At 43.9% G+C, this 20,626-nt stretch overlaps 1 protein-coding gene across 19 annotated transcripts in view; it reads right to left on the bottom strand.

The window, feature by feature from the left end:
• Window positions 1-20,626, bottom strand: part of nfasca (neurofascin homolog (chicken) a) — a 164,970-nt gene that overhangs the window by 42,092 nt on the left and 102,252 nt on the right. For 16 of the 19 annotated variants that reach the window (XR_007963987.1, XR_007963988.1, XR_007963986.1 and 13 more), the window contains 9 exons: window positions 16,854-17,024; window positions 15,459-15,506; window positions 13,106-13,217; window positions 6,858-7,042; window positions 6,627-6,758; window positions 6,313-6,456; window positions 2,054-2,165; window positions 1,805-1,971; window positions 1,278-1,425 (listed from right to left, as the gene is read on the bottom strand). Coding sequence is in view for 15 of the 19 variants with exons in the window: in XM_052075040.1 (XP_051931000.1) it covers window positions 1,278-1,425; window positions 1,805-1,971; window positions 2,054-2,165; window positions 6,313-6,456; window positions 6,627-6,758; window positions 6,858-7,042; window positions 13,106-13,217; window positions 15,459-15,506; window positions 16,854-17,024 (1,219 nt within the window). In the remaining 4 variants the exon portion in view is untranslated. The remainder of the gene's footprint in view (window positions 1-1,277; window positions 1,426-1,804; window positions 1,972-2,053; window positions 2,166-6,312; window positions 6,457-6,626; window positions 6,759-6,857; window positions 7,043-13,105; window positions 13,218-15,458; window positions 15,507-16,853; window positions 17,025-20,626) is intronic. The other 3 variants (XM_052075043.1, XM_052075053.1, XM_052075054.1) reach the window with 1 other exon arrangement.

Genomic DNA, 20,626 nt, shown 5'->3' with positions numbered 1-20,626 from the left:
GGATTCTGTGACCAAATCTCTTGATGGTGGAACAAGGAGAAGCGTTAGGTTTCAGTTCTCTGCACATCACCCAAGGATCTCTCCGCTCGCTCTCTCATTTATTTCTCATTGGGAATCTAATACATGGTGGTGTCCAACCGAAAGGGTGAGGGCTGTTGAAGACACACTGAACTTGTTTGACAATGTGTGTGTATGTGAGTGAAAATTACGAACATATGTGCAATCATAAGAAAAACACCAAGTAAGTTGGTTGTCCGAACTTGCTCTTATTTTGTCTTAATTTAAATTGGTGCCATTGTTAAATGCAGCTTCTTTCACCTAAGACAGCTGGCCATAGTAAAACCTCTCCTCTCTCCTGAACACTTTGAGACAGTAATTCATGCCTTTGTCACATCCCGGCTCGATTACTGCAATGCCCTTTAGTCAGCTAGTCCTCCGTTAAGTGCCTTCAGCTGGTCCAGAATACCACTGCTCGCCTCTTGACTGGTACTCGTAAGAGGGAGCAGATAACTCCTACTCTTGCATCCCTTCACTGGCTCCCCATTCATTTTAGAGTTATTTTCAAGAGCCTCCTCTTTGTTTTCAAATCTCTGAATAATCTCGCGTCACCTTACCTCTCTGAGCACATCCGCCCCTACACACCTGCCTGAGCACATTCGCCTCAGGTCTGTGGACCAGACATTATTAGAAGTACCAAGAACTAAACTGAGGCTCAGAGGGCATCGAGCCTTTTCTGTTGCTGGTCCCTCTCTCTGGAATGACCTCCCGCTGAACATTCGGCAAGCCTCCTCGCTGCCCATCTTCAAAACCCGCTTCAAACCTCACTTGTATTCATTCTTTGGCATTCGACTCAGTATGACTTAGATTTGTTCTTGGTTTTGCTATTCAGTGCTTTCTACCGTCTTTATTACCGATTTGTTTTACTGTTTGTTGTAGATGTTAAATTGCTTCATGTATACCACTTTGTGTGCAGATATGGCTGTTTGAAAGTGCTCTATAAAAACAGTTGTGTTGAGTTGAGTTAATACTATTCTCTTTCCAACCACTTTCTCGGAAAGGTGGTTGCGTCCCTCAACTGTCACACAGTGCACTAAGCATTCTTTATTATAATTGTGAGCATATATTTATTAAAAGCATTAGTGCTCTTCATTGCAGGCATAATCAATTTATCATTAATAATATGCAAATGTATGATAACTAAAAAACATAATTTATCAAATCGGCTTCAGGTCTAAAATGCTGAGCTGCATGTGAAGGCCACCCAGATAGGCTGTTACCTCCGTCCGAGGTGGATCGGCTTGTCATCCTTTGTCCAAGTCACGGTGACGGGAAGGCTGGGATCAAACTTCACCTTACAGTTGAAACGAGCTGTGGACCCCCTGACGGCTGACTGGTGCTCGGGAGCAAGAACTATACGGCTCGGCTCTAAAAAAGAATAAATTTGAAGAGGAACACGTACACACGCTTACGCGATTCTATCACAGCTCTTTGGGTACAAATTCAATTAATTGGAAGAGCACTGAAATGGAAAACCATATCTCCTGGCTATGTCCACAAACAGTATCTGGTATATATGTTGATCTGAGTGTTGATGCAGGAAAAAAACAGGCACTTAATGACCTTTTCAGATACAGCAGAGAAAGGCACAAGCTATGTGTTTTACCAAGCTGCATCGGCTATTTGGCACAAAGAAAGAGCTCACACACGATCCAATGCAGCAAAAAGATACACCTCAGTGTCCGAATGATAGATGAGTGATAGTGGCGTCACATTGTGACTCCCTCGCACGGATGTGGTGTCTGACCTTTGACCTCCAGGCGGACCTGGTTTTCGGCCATGCCCAGAATGCTGCTGGCTACGCAAGTGTAGGTGCCCTCATCCATTGCTTTGGCACGTTTTATCTCCAGGGTGCCGTTCACGTAAACACGGTACTGTCCGCCATCCAGACCACTGCCCTGTCCATTCTTAAACCTGGGATGAAACAAAAAAGTTACAAAGGTGGACAATTTAATTCTGTTCGGAAACACCAGTGCCACTTTTTACACGTGCTTACCAGCGTAACTCTGGAATAGGGGAACCGAAGAAGGGGCAGTCCAGAAAGGTGCGGTTGTTCTCAATGACTTTTATCAGTTGATTTTTCAGGCCAAGCATCCTTGGACGCATATCTGGATAGAAAAATTGGTTTGAATATCATCTCGAGTCACAGTAAAAAAATAAAAAAAAAAATAATAATAATAAACAGGATTTGTAGCACATCGAAAAGAATACTGTAGTAATAATATTAATATGTGATGAAAATTGAAGAAGAGCACCTTTTTTGCATGAATCAAGTTGGGACATCACAAGTATAAATGTACATATGTGTTAAGGTGATGACTGTCAGGCTCTTTACAATTAAACATGTTTCACAAATAAAATATTTCGGGCCATCAACACTCAAGTCAAATCAATTTTATTCATAGAGCCTCTAATCCAGTGGTTCTTAACCTGGCCGATCACACATGAATTAGTTTACACAAAACGCTATTCCAAAACTCGACATTCAATGATTAATCTTCCTTTTGTGTGCACACGTGTACCCCTTGTGGCTTCCGTTCTCGCCGAAATTTCAAAATCTCCGAGATATGGCGAGGCCATGAGAATGCCAGGCGAGGGTACTCCTGTTGTGGCGATGCCACTCAAGCTAAGCGAGCCTCAGCAGTACATAATAGTCCGCTGCTCTCTGCTGTGCGTGCTTCAGCGCGAACACGTACGCAAGCGCATCTTTTGATTTCAACCAATCAGCTCCGACGCAACGACGTCACACACCCGACGTCTCACACAAGACAACAGCTAAGCTAAGCTAGCTGAGATGATACTTGAAGTCGGACGGACACGTTTTTCTGCCAATCTGTGTTTACCTTTTTGTTCAAATATATTTTTTATGACAACTGTCTTGTCCACGGTGTCTTTTATTCATTCTACTAGGGTTTAGCAAGCGTTTACAAAGAGATGAAAATCTCTTTATTCTTACTCATGTTAGTGTCTCAACATGGCTACGCTCGTGAAAGCAAAACAACGAACTCAAACGCGTCTTTGTTCAATGTTGTCAACTAATATCCGGATTAATTTTAGGCAAATTTTCCTAAATTCTCCAGAGAGATATTCAAAAACATTTGAAAAACCCGTAATTCCGGGATATTCCGGAGGACTTTCATCTCTGATTAAAGGCCCAATAGGACTCCTTCTTCAGCTTGACGGCATCCCTTATAGGGATGTGAATCTCAGCACTGAGGACGATTCGATACACATCACGATCCACTGCCAGCGATGCGATACTTAAACGATACATGGAATTTTCTGGCGATACGATGCGATACGTTTCACCGTCTTCACGATGCGATACGATTCGATACACATTAAGTTCAAATCAATGCGATCCGATACGATACAATGCAATTTGTTGCGATATTGTGCAATTAAACATGATGCAAATAAGCAAAGAAAAAAAGCTTTTAAAAAGATGGAATTCAGTATGGTATTACAAAAAGGATGCCACTTTATTCCTTATAAAGAGTAGAACTTGTAAAACAACTTATTTAAGCCCTTTCACAATTGGGTTTTGTGCAAAGAAAATGTAGTAAACAATTTGGCACCTGAGACTCACAGCTGTTGCTATAGTGTAAACACAAACAGACTATTCTCACTGAGTGTCTTATATGAAATATAATAATAATATAATGTATATAAATCTATAGCGCAAGATGTCCACCCATCCACTGTAAGTGCAACTCTTTGCGCACTGTTCAGCGACACAGTAATCTCACTTCTCACTTTGTTGTACACATCGGGAATATGTTTGTAAGTGAACACAGACCTGTCTGGTATTTTATACCTGGGTTCCAAAACGTGCACGAGCTGTCTGAAACCCTCGTTGTCCACCACGCTAAGGCTGGAGGTCTTTGCATATGAAATAAGCAGTGGCCTTAGTTATAGCCATTGCACGGTCACAGTGAGTTGCAAGGGGACTCCCAAAATAAGAGTCAATTTTTTTCTGATCCTGACCTGGTTTACCAAGAGTTTCTCCGGTGTCCGACGAGGAACTGGGCGGGGAAGCGGGAGGGTAACTTGTCGGTGATCTGGTGCCATCGGTTTAAGTGGGTCTGCATATTTGTGGTGCTGCCGTTGTATGGCTTCTTAGTGCGACATTCCTTGCAAGGTTTTATCAAGCTTTCCGTCTTTCTTTTCGAAGCCGTAGTATTTCCAAACATAAGATTTGAATGTTGCGGCTGCATTAAATATAGTAGTTTCCTTGCTGCTGCGTGCGCTAACTTCCATAATGTTTCGCTAGTTGTGTACTGGACTGTATGTGACGCACTGCTACCGTCCGTATTCAACACAAAACGCAAAGCAATGATGGTGCATTCATTGCGCCTAGGAAAGGGCAAATATGTGACGTTTAACATGAATAAAACGGCGCTTGAATCGCGATTTTACCGATACCCATCAATGCATCGTGATGAATCGCGATTTCACCCGTCAATCGCGTCGTACCCAGTGAATGAGCCGATGCACTCGGATCGCGCACGTGCGCATCGATGTATCGATTAATGTCGATTATTTTCCACACCCTTAATCCCTTACTGCTGGTGTTGAAGGAAGTCCGCCAAGGTATTTGATTATTGGTCAAATAGTGTGGTGGGAATTCCGCCTTCAGTGTCCACCAGCGAGTACAGGGGTTGCCGCCACGACAGGCACCAACCACCTTACGGCCACAACTCAGATTGGTCGCCTCAACAATAGAGGCGCGGAACATGGTCCATTCGGACTCAATGTCCCCCGCCTCCCCCGGGACATGGGAAAAGCTCTGCCGGAGGTGGGAGTTGAAACTCTTTCTGAAAGGGGATTCCGCCAGACGCTCCCAACAAACCCTCACGATACGTTTGAGTCTGCCAGGACGGACCAGCATCTTCCCCCACCATCGGAGCCTACTCACCACCAGGTGGTGATCAGTTGACACAACCACAAACTCAATCATCGAACTGCGGCCAAGAGTGTCCTGGTGCCTGGTGACACCCTTATGTTTGAACAAGGTGTTCATTATGGACAATCTGTGATGAGCACAGAAGTCCAATAACAAAACACCACTCGAGTTCTGATCGGGGGGCTGTTCCTCCCAATCACACCCTTCCAGGTCTCACTGTCATTGCCCATGTGAGCATTGAAGTCCCCCAGCAGAACAAGGGAGTCCCCAGCCGGAATAATCTCCAGCACACCTTCCAAGGACTCCAAAAAGGGTGGGTACGCTGAGCTGCTCTTTGGTGCATATGCACAAACAATGGTCAGGAAAGAAGGCGGTGGGAGGCAACCCTCTCATCTACCGGTGTGAACCCCAATGTACAGACATTGAGCCGGGGGGCAATGAGTACGCTCACAAGTGCTCTGCTCTTCTCTCTGTGAGCAACTCCAGCGTGGAAGAGAGTCCAACCCCTCTCGAGAGAACTGGTACCAGAACCCAGGCTGTGTGTCGAGGCAAGTCCAACTATATCCAGTCGGAACATCTCTACCTCGCACACCAGCTCGGACTCCTTCCATGCCGAGGATCGGACCACCAGGGTCCCCACCTTTGGCTGCTGCCCAGCTCACATTGCACCTGACCCCTTTGGCCCCTCCCATGCGTGGTGAGCCCATGAGAAGGGGGACCCACGTTGCCTCTTCGGGCTCAGCCTGGGGTGTAGGCCCCATGGGTGTAGGCCCGGCCACCAGGCGCTCGCCAACGAGCTCCACTTCCAGGCCTGGCTCCAGAGGGAGGCCCTGGTGACCCGCGTCCGGGCAAGGGAAACTAATGGATCAATCCATTAATTTCAATCATCATAAGGGTTTTTTGAGCCGTGCTTTGTCTGGTCCCTCACCTAGAACCTGTTTGCCATGGGCGACCCTGCCAGGGGCATAAAGCCCCAGAAAACATAGCTCCTAGGATCATTGGGACACACAAACCCCCCCACCACGGTAAGGTGACGGCTCACGGAGGAGTGCATGGGAATCATGACATTCAAATTGTGACATTATTCTCAAAGGTACGACTTTGAGAATATATTATTATTTTTCACTTCTTCATGTAGCTCTAACACTGTAAAGTGGTGTCTATTTTTTTGTTTATTGAGCTTTCCACCAATATCCTTTCTTCGTGCACTACTACTACATATGCCACCTTCATATTTATTATTACACAGAATATTTTATGGTGACATTAACTGTCAAAATTAATTAATGAAACACAGTAAACATCAACTCCTCCATTTTTCAAATCACATCCATCCCTCTATAGCTCACCAATGACACTGACGAAGGCATTTGCCAAAAGATAACCGTGCTGGTTTGAGGCATTGCATTGGTAGACTGCACTGCTTCCCATCTGCACAGAGCGGAAGATGATGGTGTCACCCATCAGTTGTCGACTAGGATCGGGAAGTGAGCCTTCGGAGGAGGAAAAATACAGAGAACATTAATTGTTATTATTAAAAGTTTTAGCTGGTTACATTTAGCGTGAGGCAATTGTATTGTAAGTAATTACAAAACCCATCAAGAAATGTGACCTCAAATTAGCCGAATGTAGTCGTTACGTGTGAACATGAGACAGGACTTACTGTCGATAGGGATGCTATTAACCAGCCATTGGATGGTGGGTTTCGGGTTACCATTTGCTCGACACACCAGGCGGCCATTTTCTTCTGGAGCTAGCACCAGGTTTGTTGGTTTGTCCAGCCAATAAGGAGCCGCTGTGGAACACAGAGCGAACGATGGCATAAACTCGGTTTCACGCTGTCTGGCATATTACAGATAAGCAGTCAGAAAACACCTTAGTGCAATTCACTCACCTCTGACTTGAACAAAAATCGAGTGACGTATGCTACCTAAATGATTGTTAGCCATGCATACGTATTCTCCAGCATCCTCCTCTGACACATTGATAATCTTCATAGTCTTGTTGTACATCTCAAACTTCACTTTGTGTCCTGGCAGATCACCACCCTTCTTAAACCATTTGATAGCCGGTGTGGGACTGTGGGTGAAGACATACACAGATCAACACATCTACAACATGTACTGTTGGTCACAGACAGTTTTACAGAGGAGCAAGCTGCAGACTCCCACCTAAAGTTTTGCCACTTCCCACCTGCCACCCTGAAGAATAAATCAATAATAAATGAAATGTTTTACTGTAAATGTTCCTCATATTGTCTCCTAAGTGCGTATAAATGTTTTAATCTCTTCTTGCTTGGCTCTCGACAAAGGCGGACGCTTTTGCTTTCTGCTCCTGTTCCCCATCCCCACCCCCAACCTTCCCTGCTCGCCACTCAGTCCATGTGCTGTCTTTGTCTGACTTTTCCTAGCCTCCTGTCGTATTTTCATCCTAAAAACAAACATGGAATTGGTTGGCTGGTCTCTCGATGCCATCTACAACATTTTCTCGATGAGAAGAGCAGGCGGTGGGGAGCCTACTTGCCCCTTGGGGACTTTGCTGCTGGGTACACCCTAGATCTTTGGAGGAAGCGGAGAATGGTGTGCCTGTCAACACTGTCCGTTGAGGATGTGGACGACATCTACATTTTTGGCCTTCTGATAACAGGTATGCTGCTGTTTGGTGTGAGCAGTTTCCTGATCTATCGAAAAATTCAACCGACGGGAGCGGCTCTATTGGAAGTGAAGAGGCTGCCGGTCTAAGGATGGTGTAACGCGGATGTCCAACACTCAGACTCAGACTGTGCTCAACCACAAACTGTTGCGGTTTTGGAGCATCACTGCAGGATGGACAACAACTTGGAGAAACTGGAATCTGTGCTCAAATATTGACTGAAATCACTGATTTGGCTGATCGATGGCACTTAAGAGACATAAGCCATGGACTCAAGGCTGTCTTAAATTCTTGGGCAGCCTGCTACCAAAACAACATCTGCTATCTCGACCTTCCCCTGATGAAAGTATGCATGCAAGCTAGTCCCCCACCATCATTCCCTTGTTTCACCGTCTTCATTGTTTATGTCTTGTGACCTGTTGTAACTGTCATATGCTTGTGCAGGAGTTTTTTGCCTCACTCAAATTATCCTCAAAATGAGGGTAGTTCTAGCGTGGGTTTTTTTTCTCCCCCTCTCCCTTCCTTGTGGTTTCTTTCTGACTTCCGGGTTGAGTGAACGCTGGCGCGTTTTGGCTGCCACTGCTCAACCCGTATTTTTTGTTATTTTTGTTATTGTAAAGTGTCCTTGGGTGTCTTGAAAGGCGCTTATAAATAAAATGTATTATTATTATTATTATTATTATTAATAGACAGTTTAGAATTGACTCACATACTCTGGAGCACAATATATAAAACACTTTTGTCGACAAAACAAAAACGAATAAATCAACTTCTGCTGATTTATTATTATTATTATTTTTATAGTAATATCAAAATGAGTAAGTCAGGAGTGATGGCTATGATGAGCTCGTTTTGCAATGCACAACTTCTTAAGCGGCTTATCAGTGTGATTGAGGTGTAATGTCTTTAAGTGGTGCCTTGATTTATTTGGCTTCGTGCTGTCTGCACCCAGCATTTTTTGACAATCAACACACCAGTTTTTCCTCGTCTCCTGCAGTAGTCACTTTTGAAGCCAAGACCTACACACACTTTGTCATATTTCCTTGACTTAGCCTTCGGGTCACTTTCTTTTGTCTCATTATCTTCATCTCGCTCTGCATTTTTTAAAAATCTTGTCTCTTAACGGTTTGTTTACTGCACTTCATATCGCCTGCTCGGTGCAACAAAAAAAAAAAACCCAAAACAAAACAAAACACCATAGATCTAACACTCCCTGCATACTCTCTGTCAATAAGGACCCCACTGCCAACTGCTGTAATGGATGTGCACTTACACTTTACAGTGAAACTCCTCTAGAACGAAACCTACATAGCCGAAAATACCCCCTAATGTGAAAAAAAATTCTTCATGTATTAACACCATTTCCATTCTACTGCCCCCCATGCGACGAAAAAAAAAACTGTTACGCTATAAGAAATCATTTTCTCTGCTCCAGCCTCGCGAAAACATTCACTACAACGAAGTCTAATCCAACAGCGACCTCTAATGCTTTGTTCGGAATCGGCAACAGCAACCACCACACTAGTTTACATAGTGAACGATGTTTATTTCGGTCACAGCTGCGAGTTTCCTGAACGCAACATACTCATAGCTGCCCTGCCATTGGCTTACCGAGCATCATCCTGGCCTCTGATTGGCCAAGAGGGACCAACCTGTGTGTGTAGATACTGAAGCTAGATCCATAGAAGATACAGTGGAATGCATCCGATTAGCTGCTCAGAGTTTACTTGTTACCATGCTAAAAACCTTACGCTAACTGGAGCGCTAATGAGAGAGAAGCGCTCCAGTTAGCGTAAGGTTTTTAGCCTTCGAGAGCTAACTATGGCCATCGAGGACTACGAAGCGTCCCGTGGCTGGTTTAAAAGTTCATTGCATGACATTAGCTGAGCAACGCTGTCTTGGGTGGCGATCGAGGGGAGGTCGAGTTAGAGACAGTGAGATGGTGGAAAGAAAAGCCACCAGGTCCAATAAGTATTTGTTATTCTTAGATTCAGACGAGCATGGATGTTGCATTGCTAAAATGGCTATGGACCTGTGGATGTCAAGCAGCTAAAACAAGAAGAGCTCAGATGCTGGAAGAGAGGGTAAAAGTGATCAAAATGGAAGACGAAGCAAGCAAAATAAAAGACATTATCCAAGAAATTGATGTAAATGAAAGTGAATGCTGATCGTATATTTCGCAATTTCTTTCCCTTTTTTTCTTGACAATCTGAAGTGTCAAATAAGTGTGTGCTCATACTTATGCACTAGTGAAATAAAAATAAAGAGTACACATACGTGTGTGTGTGTGTGTGTGTGTTTACATATGAGATCAAATTTTCTCCAATGAAAACCCCCCTGTTGTGAAAAATGTCTTGCTGCAAACATGATTTCATTGTAGAGGAGTTTCACTGAATTCTATTTTTTTCAGCAAAAAAAAGCACATGTTCCCCAGACTCACATGTCCCCGCTCTGGCATTGCACCACACCCCACTATGAGGGCACGCCCCACTATTTCAGAAGGACTGACTTAAAGGAACATCTTAACCCTTTCATGCACCCCGTAATCTAATAACATGATAAACTGTCCACTATAGTAACCACTGTTTCAGGAAACATGAAATTTCAGCATCGGGTCGGTAGGTCGGACAAAGTTTTTTTTTTGATCATTTTTTTTTCCATCAAAAATTTAAACAAAATAACCATAAAACATAAAATAAGGAGACATTGAACACCTCGCTCGCCGCCCCTGGCGGCGAGAGATTTGTTAGGCTGGGTGTTAGGTTCCGAGGTTGGCCGGGTCGCGATGGCACCGGCGGGGAGAGGTCCCCGACGCCGGCCGCGGCCATGCCTGTACTCGAGTTGCATAGACTAGGCGGACGGTGCGTCGCCGAGCGCGCGGTCGGGCGGGTCGGTGGGGTGGGTGGTCGGGGAGCGCCGACGGGTGGGTGGGGGAGACGGGCGGGACATGGAGTGGCCGGCCTCGCGACATGCACCGACCGACACCGTCCCCTACACCCGCGACGCCCCCGCCCCCGCCGCCGCCCCCGCCGCCGTCCCGCCGCTCCGTGGCCAGCGCCAACACCGGCGCCGCCGCCACCTATTTAGTTTTCTCCCCGGTCCGGGACGCGCTGCCGCTTCCGCCGTCCTCTTCCGCCATCCTCCTCCGCCCTCGGTTTTAACTCGGCCCGTGGTGTTCATCAAATAGTTTGCTAGTTACATATTTACATCTAAATACTTCAATGGATGCTATTACATTGAACATTACGGTGTGAGCATGCGACTGTAACACAGAAAACACGGTTTAAACTGTCGTCGGAGATCGCGGCCGCCGTCATGATTCAATGTTGTTGACAGACGACAGGGCAAATGATGCACGCGCTCAACGTGAATATCGCGAGAGTTTGCGCCGATGTAAACTCTCAACACAAAAATGTAGACGGCTGTTTGAAGAAAAAATTCCGACCATAAAGTTTTTTTTCAAAGTAGAAATTCTCAGTCGGTCAGGTTACAGGAAACACACTACTTTTTTTTTCTCTGCCTTATTGTTTCACCGTCGTCCTGCATTCAATTTGTGACGCATTCATGCGTCACAAATTCGCTTGTCTCTCGTCCAAACACAAGGCAATTGGCTAGCTGTTGCTGCTCCCTAGCGGTATGGGAGGGTACTAGATGATTACTTTCTGGGCGAAAGACCGCGCGGGCATACAAATTGGATAGTTTCCCGCGGCACACAGGTTGAAAAACACTGCAATATAGGGTGCAACAAATGAAACCATCCATTCTGAAAACATTGCAGAGGCATATCTCAGTGATGGACTGGTCTGCTTGTAAAAGCATTATGGTGAATTATAAAACGTAACAAAAAACATTAACTCCAATTAAAACATTCAGTTTGTTTCGTACTTCAAAACGAGAACTTGTCAAATGATATCAGAGTTACATTGCTTCTGGCTTTATTTTTCGTTATTTTATTTTTAACTACGACCCCTGGCAAAAATTATGGGCCTTTAGGCATGCGTAGCCATGTGGCCGGCGCACTTGACAATTTGGTGGCTGAAAGTGGATTTGCTGGAATCACCTCAAACTATTTGAACACGTAGTGTCACGATTTGATCGGCTCACAGGCACTCAAATATTGCACTGCGCATACACGTGTGGTGTATTTCACCGTATTTCAAGAGTATGACAATGGTGTGCATCGAAACCTCTGAGTCATTGCAGAAATTAATTTTAAATGCATTATTATTATTATTATTATTATTATTATTATTATTATTATTAACATCTTTATTGTACAGGGTGTCCATAAAGTCTTTTTACCATTTCAAAAATTTATTAAAAATGCAATTGATTAGATATTTTATTCAGATTTGTTCTATTGTATTCAGTGTTTATTAAAGTTTTTTTAAAATCACATTGCATTTGCGCACCATCACATTGGGGGGCTGCATGTTCGTGGGTTCCTTAATCAAACATTTCTAGACCGGTGGATTGGGAGGGATGGGCCAATTCCTTGGCCGTCAGGTTCACCAGATATCACTCCCCTGGACTTCTTTCTATGGGGCTATGTTCAAGATATTGTGTATCGAACAAAGATAAGGGACATTACTGACCTATCGCAAAGGATGGCTGATACCATTGCCACAATTGATGAGGCTATGCTACAGCGTACCGGGCAAGAAATCGAGGACCGTTTTGATGTGCTACTAATGGTGCCCATGTAGAAGTGAAATGGTAAAGAGACTTTATGGACACCCTGTATTTTTAAATCACTGGATGCAGCACACAGGTATGGCTAGTGATGAAAAAAGCGGAAAGGCGCATGGCCTGGACGGGGCGACCAATCACAACAAGTAAGACATCATACACGTCCAATCGCAGGGCTGTTTACAATCGGAAGATGGAAAGACTGGTCGGGAGAGCTCATGAAAACTCGACAATAAGGTACCTGACCCCCCCCCCCCCTAAAATGTTCTCAACGGATTTAGACGATTCACAAAAATGATCAATTTAAGAAATAAAACGGCGGATTATCCACGGAAAATTGCCATCCCTGAGCACAGCTATTGGGGTCACACACAGACCCATAGGATCAGGGTGGAAGGTTGTCTGCAAAAGCACACTTCACAGATTTGTGATCTCTCTGGCCAATTTAACATCATCCATAGATGTGGAGCTCTGCTTGCAGTTTCTTGTAAATGTATTTTGCGCGCTTTGACCTCCTGCATGGACTGCAGCAAATCAGTTTCTTCCTCTACGATGCCGAGGACTGCGTCTCTTACGCATCCATTTGAAAGAGAATGAAAGAATCCAGTAAGCTATGTTCACCCCATCAACGACACAAACCCCCTGGTTTTAAGTGTGCTCAACTGCGTGCTTCTGCAAAAATGTCAATACTTTATCTAGTCCACCTCTACCCAGAGCCGAACAGCTCGCCGAGCGAGACCTGTGCTTGACATGAAAATAGAGCTCTATATGTGTGTGCGTGCAACGTGTCTGTCAGCTCACAGTCCAGCAGCAATACACTCCAGCAGCAGTTGCTCGTCTCTCAGCACCATTTTGGAGCTCTCACTCCCCAATGGTGAGAGGAAGGTTGGCATGGACTCTGCGACTTTACGACCTGCAAATGAGGAAAAAGATGACATTTAAACACATTCGAGTCTCTTATCCATTAAGCCTTTCGGGGACAGTGGTTAGAACAATGGAGAGCTTATGTTATCTGGTTAAAGGGTGCACGAAAGGGGTTGAACATCAAACTATAACAGATTCTTTCGAGCACGGCTACTCTGAGCTTATTATTGTCTTTATCGAAACTGCCACCTAAATTGAATGCTATAATTCTGATCACTTCCTAATGGCCGTGTTCCATTTCGACAGGGTATTGTGGCTCTCACCAGTCTGGTGAGGTCACTGCGGTCAGTAAATGGGTCCAAAACTCTCTGGCTTCTCTCACAGGAAGACATTAAGAGAAGCAGACAGAGCAACACGGCCATCGATCTTCCTTAATGTTTGCCAAGGGAACAGAGGTGGCATGGATTGTCATTAAATGTCGAAAAAGAACAGCCAGTGAAACGTGTCCTATATTTTTTCTCTGGGATGACATTAGTGTGGCATCACAATGAAGAATATTTTCAATCATTCACTTGATATATTTGCTTCATTCATTTAGCATACAGAGCTGGCTACTTTTTCAGCTTTGCCAAGCCAAGCTTGCCAAAATGAAAGTCTTTGAAAGAAAACCTTTGTCTCGACGAGTTGGCTTTCACACCGTCAGGCCTTTTGTAAAAGATTAACATATTGAGTAATGTGTGACATGGAGGGAGGGAGACACAGATCTACAGTATAAATAAGTAAAATGCCATGAAGTAGATGCCAGGTTTGCCCAGCAGATCGGAAAGTCAGCATCAACAAAGTGCTGTCTTTGTACACAGGGAACAATAGCAAAATGTGAGTAGTATATTAAACAAGTACCTACATACTGTAGCTCAATCAGGACAAAACAGAGGTTTTAGTTATCGGCCCTGAAGATCAGAGAGAGAAAACTAGCTTAATCCGTCATAAAGTCACTTATGGAATTAGGCTTTAATATATACAGTACTAAACTGTATATTAAAGCCTAATTCCATAAGTGTCTTATATTTTATTTGGCCTTCATTTATGTATTCATTTATTTATTTAGTTAGTAAATTTGTTAATTAGTTAGTTCGTTAATTTGTGTGTGTGCGTGTGTGTTTTGCCAGCACAGAGCAGTATCATGCCAGGAAGAAAAATATTATGAAGACCATGAAACTGGAAATTTACACACAATGTGGGATAGTAGTACATACTGTTCTAGGTGCTCAGTACAATGTTGCTCATTTAGAAAAACCCACGCAAAAGGGAATATCCATAAAGTTTTAGGAAATTATACTACTGGGGTGGCATGGCTCCGGGGTAGAGTGGTCGTCTCCCAACCCAGAGGTCGTGGGTTTGATCGCTCGTCCTTGAGACCATGTCAGAGTGTCCTTGAGCAAGATACTGAGTCCCTAATTGCTCCTGATGCTGTGTCATTAGTAGATGAATGTGAAATCAGTGAGAAGCGCTTTGAAGGCGATGCAGGTGAAAGACCATTTACTTCCAAAGCAATACTGAATGTGTATCGTTATGATTTCTAGTTGTAAACAGCTATAGGATTCAGTCTCATAAACAGATCAAACTGTGAGCAAAGTCAATAAACGTCTCACATGTATTAGTTTTATGGTTTAGGTCAAAAAAGAAATACCGATCCATTCGCCCATTTTCTGGACCCCGACTGCTCTTTAGGGCTGAGGGTGAGCTGTAGCCGAGCCTAGCCAACTTAGAGCGAAAGGCAAAATAAATTCATTTTTAGCTTCCTTTGTCTATCACATAGTTATATTTATTTGAGACTGGTTAGTACGTCAGCCCCACAATGCGGAGGTGGAGGGTTCAATTCTGGCTCCAGCCTTCCTGTGTGGAGTTTGTATGTTCATGCCATGCCAGTGTGGGTTTTCTCCGGGTACTCCGTTTTCCTCCCACGTTCCAAAAATGTGAATGGAAGGCTAATGGAACACTCTAAATTGTCCTTAGATATGATTGTGGAGATGAGTGTTTGTTCATCGAAGTGTGCCTTTGATTGGCTGGCAACCGGGTAAGGGTGTACCCTGCCGAATTTCCGAAGACTGCAGGGATAGGCTCCGGCATGCCCGCCACCCTAATGAGGATAAGCGGATTAGAAAATGGATGGATGGATGGAAGGATGTTTAGTTCAGGTGGTGAATTAAGTATGACGTAAGATCCTCTCATTATACTAATCATGTTACAATTGGACAGGAGACAATACTGCCCATACATCGTGACTCACCCCCATATGGGTCACTGTCATTGTAAGAGGTATCATTATAAGGATCGTCTGAAAACACATGAACAAGCATGCACATACAGAGACATTCACACTTATAAACCAACCATAAATCAATACATTCAGATACATGCGCGCAATACGGTGGTGACAAAAAGCTGGAACATACTACTATGAAAATCTCTTTTATTTTGCTCTTCAGATAAATCAAGTCAAGTCAAGTCAAGTCAACAGTATTTATAGAGCACTTTCAAACAGCCATCGCTGCATACAAAGTGCTGTACATGGAGCGATTTAACATATACAATAAACAGTAAGATAAATACATCTCTTGCCTTAATATGTCATTACCCATAGATGGGGACATATTCCAAAATAGGTACTTTCGCGTGCAATATAGTACTTGTTTAAATGTACACAAAAGGCTTTATAGGTTATATAATTCATTTTAGAGTTATTTTCATGATCCTCCTCTTTGTTTTCAAATCTCTGAATAATCTCGCGCCTCCATACCTCTCTGAGCTCATCCGCCCCTACACACCTGCCCGGCGCCTCAGGTCTGTAGACCAGACATTATTAGAAGTACCAAGAACTAAACTGAGGCTCAGAGGGGATCGAGCCTTTTCTGTTGCTGGTCCCTCTGTCTGGAATGACCTCCCGCTGAACATTCGGCAAACCTCCTCGCTGCCCATCTTCAAAACCCACTTCAAAACTCACTTGTACTCATTCTTTGGCATTCGACTCAGTATGACTTAGATTTGTTCTTGGTTTTGCTGTTCGGTGCTTTCTACCATCTTTATTACCGATTTGTTTTACTGTTTGTTGTATATGTTAAATTGCTCCATGTACAGCACTTTGTATGCAGCGATGGCTGTTTGAAAGTGCTATATAAATACTGTTGACTTGACTTGACTTATATTTCCCTTGCGTTAGCTTCTATGTAATAAGATAAGAAAACCTTAAATAGTCTCACAATGGAGAAATTCCTACTTCACAGCAGCAAAGTTATGAGAGGAAGAAGTAGAAGAAAAAAATAAATAAGAGCTGCTGGAAAGGCAGCCACTCTTGCGACGCCATCTTGAAGTCAAAATAACACAACAAAACAACTAATGTTGTTAAATGAGGATGATGGTATCGCTGGCTTCAGGCCAGAACCTTCTCTTATGTCACAATTTGTTATATGCAATATTTTTTTCACAAATCTATACTATTGGTTCACTCCTTACGTGCTATATTTAGAAATTATTGACCAATCCAAAGTGTTGAAAAAGGATTGCTCTCTTTGATCATGTAATGTTTTGGGGAATCTTTGGAGGAACAAGGATTCCGCCCGACCCCAGCGATCTTTTATCAGCATGGTTTGTCTGGGTTTGGAATATGGATGCGTTGTCCACTTACTAGTAAGAACTTTGAGAGTGAAGGGGTTCTTCTGCTGGATCGTGTGAGTGAAGAGGAAGCGGGCACTGCAGCTGTAGTCGTTCTGAGCATCTTGCGCCATAACGTTGGAAAAGTACAAGTCTCCATTTAAGCCCATGGACACTCGCTTGTCCTGTCGGATCGGCATCATCACTGGGACAGTGAGGAGGGCAAAGACAGAGAGGACTGGACTTAAACAATATTCACCTTGGATGTGTGTTGACACACGCTGGTGACCATGGATGTATGATATGCAGAAAAGATACATTTTGTTCTGAAAATGAAGCGGAAACATTGATTGCACATTCAACCAACAAACGTATTTCAACCGTGAGGCCAATTCCTTTATTTATTTATTTATTTCCAGACTCAATACATTTGTGTTTGATATCACATGAGGGAAAAGAGAAAATTTAAGATTTTCTTTCAGATATGTGCATCTTTCTCTGGTATATGGTACAGAAGATGGCATTAAAAAGCAGGGCTTAAGTGGGCTGGTATGCACAAGTATATAGTATCAGCACTTCTCAATTTTAGCCTGCAGCGCTTTTTACAGCGTACAAGGACTTCACATCAGCCCACAGTACCTTCTCTTGCCTCTCTCTTGTGCTTTGTCCTACTCATAGTCTATGGCTGTATTACATTAGCCGGAGTACACTGGCTGGCGCCACACACCTTTCCCTTGAAAGGTGGTCTCACGAGTTGAGTGTGTACCAGCAAAAGAAAGTGAAGAAGAATGAAGTGTGAAGAATGAAAACGTCAGCCGCGTTGGGAATTCACTCTGCACTATTCTGAGAGTGGGGGTGTTTGAAGAGCCAGAGTACGCTCAACTCCTATCAATTTCAGTGCTGCAGCACCGTGTCTAGAGTCAGAGCGTCTGGTGCATACACAGGCACTCTTGTTCTTGGCGCGCTCTGAATAATGCATGCATAATCCTAAACGAACAGCAAATTTAAGCTACGTTCAGAGTTTCCCAACGGCTGGTGTCAACCTGTGCGTGCTTGGAGAATATTTCCAAACATGCTCATGATAGAGCAAGTTGAAACGAATTATCTAACCAGTCCTTGGTTGTAAACAATTAAACCCGTGAATGTTGGTGTGGCTACAAAAAGGCCAAAACAATGACACAGGAATCTTAATCTTGCAAAAAAGAACTGCAAGCGAGCAGTGACGTTGCCATTTCTGATTCACTTGTTGCCAGCGATGTCAACAATAATTGCACAAAACAAGAATGGCCAGGCCGCTAGTCAAATGAACAAGTTAGGTAGCAATTAACTAATTATTTATATATGTAATCATTACACATTTATTAGTTATTCTAGAGCAGTGGTCCTCAACTAGAAATGCTGGAGGTCCACTTTTTTTTTTTTAAATTAAGATCAAGGTCCGTTCCCATGCATGGCGGTCATAGGGAGCAGGGCTATGTGCCCATTTAGTATGGGCATATATAAAATAACAATTATTCACTCTGCCAGTACACAGCAAATAATGAAAGGTTATTTTGTTGAGGCACAGGAACTCTTTTATTTTGTTAAGTTGTGCCTGCTAAGAAGATACATCAAAATATCCATTTCCTTTAACAAAACAAATCAATCCCAATTTGCATTTTGTATTGCATCACAAAGCTGGCCAGACAAATCAGCAGCAAGGACTTCAGTTCGTCTGGTAGATGTGGAATCTGACAGTGGAATTTGCTTTATTTTGGCTGTCATTTGCTCCTTTTCTTTGCCTTCAAACATTGTGCCCATAACTTCAGTCATGCATTATTTTATAATTTCTGCATCAAAGAATGGTTTCTTGTGCTTACCCAAAACCCAGGCCACTTTCAGTGAGCACTCTGTTGCTTTTTGTTGGTGTGTCATATGTCACAATGTTCCTGCTTGAGTCTTGATATGACCTTTTCAGTTTCTTTATTTCGTTTGTTCTTAGCTCTGAATTAGGAGGGAAATCCCATTCAAAAGAGCTGTGCTCTGTCACATAGTGGCGTTTAATATTTTGACTCTTGACCAGAGCTCCCGTCTTTAAGCATATTAGACACAGTGGCTTGGTGCTCGACAGAGGTAGAATGAAAGCATAGTTGTCAGTCCATTCTTCATTGAAACGCCGATTTTCACTGTCCACCTTTCTCTTTGAAGCAATTTTAGAGGACACCATTGTGACGTTTATTTATCTGTTCTGCTGTTAACCGGGGGGTCCTTGGCCCCCTGGTGAAGAGCTTGGAGAGGAGATAGGCACCACCAAGTTTAATCGCCTACTGAAATGTCATGAGGAATAAACAGTCAGGATCACACATGCCGGATCGGTCGAGGCCCGGAAAAACAACGAACGCGCTACCCACTGATTTGCCCCAGGGTGGGGACGACAAGTTTACTACTGGGACAAGAACACCATCAAGTCATCACAGCCTCCCAAGGAGTGATACCGTCATTGGTACATGGAATGTCCGCACACTGTATGCCTGTGGGAAAGTGAAAGAGCTGACCCATGAACTAGACAGATACAGGTGGGACGTCTTGGGAATGGCTGAGGTTAGGTGGACCAGCTGTGGTGAGACCACCACAGAAGAAGGTCACAAGATATGGTATAGTGGAGAGGAATCTAGACACCAACATGGAGTTGGCTTTATTGTCAACAACAGCAAAATTAACTCAGTCATCAGCTGCACGCGTATATCCAGCAGGCTTATCAGCATCCGGATCGCGGATGCGCGGCCCATGAATATTACCATCATACAAGTGTATGCCCCAACGATGGATTATGATGATGATGCAGTAGAAACTTTTTATGAGGAGTTAGAAAACACCATCAAGGCAACACCCAAGAAGGACTTTCTCATTGTCCAGGGAGACTGGAATGCCAAAATAGGCACAGACGCACATGAGCACTGGGAAGGGACAGCAGGACGTTTTGGGCTAGGAGAAACGAATGACAGAGGGCTAAGACTTCTGGAATTCGCAAGGAGCCACAAGCTCACCGCAGCCAACACACTGTTTCCACATAAAATCTCCCGCAGAACGACATGGCATTCACCAAATGGTGTGACACACAATCAAATCGACTACATATTCACCCCACAAAGATTCAAGTCAAGCATCAACAAAGCCCAAACCAGAACGTTTCCTGGTGCGGACGTGGGAAGTGACCACGATATGGTACTGCTGACGCTCAGACTCAAACTTAAAACACAAAAGCAACACAGTACACCACGCATCAGGTTCAACTTAGACAAACTGAAAGACCCACAAGTTGCAGGAATATTTGAGGCAAGCATAGGAGGAAAATTTGCAACACTTAACCTACTACAAGACATAGACTCATTGACAGACACTATGGAGAGCATACTCGTAGAAACAGCGACAGAAGTATTGGGGAAGTTTAGAAAGAAAAAGAATCCGTGGGTCACAGATGACATCCTTGATTTGTGTGACCATAGAAGGACATTAAAAATGACCAAGAAGGATGACCCAGAGGCAGCAGAACAGCACACTCTGGTGAACAAAAATATCAGGAAGAGGATGAGGGAAGCGAAGGAGAAGTGGATCACAGACCAGTGTGAAAACATAGATGCAGGGATACGACAGGGCAACAGTAAAGCAGCATACGCCACATTGAAGACACTGACAAAGACACGGCAACATACAGCAACAATAATAGAAGATGGGGACGGTGCTCTGCTAACCGAAAAGACAGCAGTAACCAGAAGATGGACAGAGTACTGCCAGGAACTCTACAATTTCACAATAAAACCCAACCCT

This window comes from Hippocampus zosterae, chromosome 9 (assembly GCF_025434085.1).
Source record: "Hippocampus zosterae strain Florida chromosome 9, ASM2543408v3, whole genome shotgun sequence".
Lineage (NCBI taxonomy): Eukaryota > Metazoa > Chordata > Actinopteri > Syngnathiformes > Syngnathidae > Hippocampus > Hippocampus zosterae.
The sequence above is the reverse complement of the archived record's forward strand: the minus strand, read 5'-3'. Positions and strand labels throughout refer to the sequence as shown.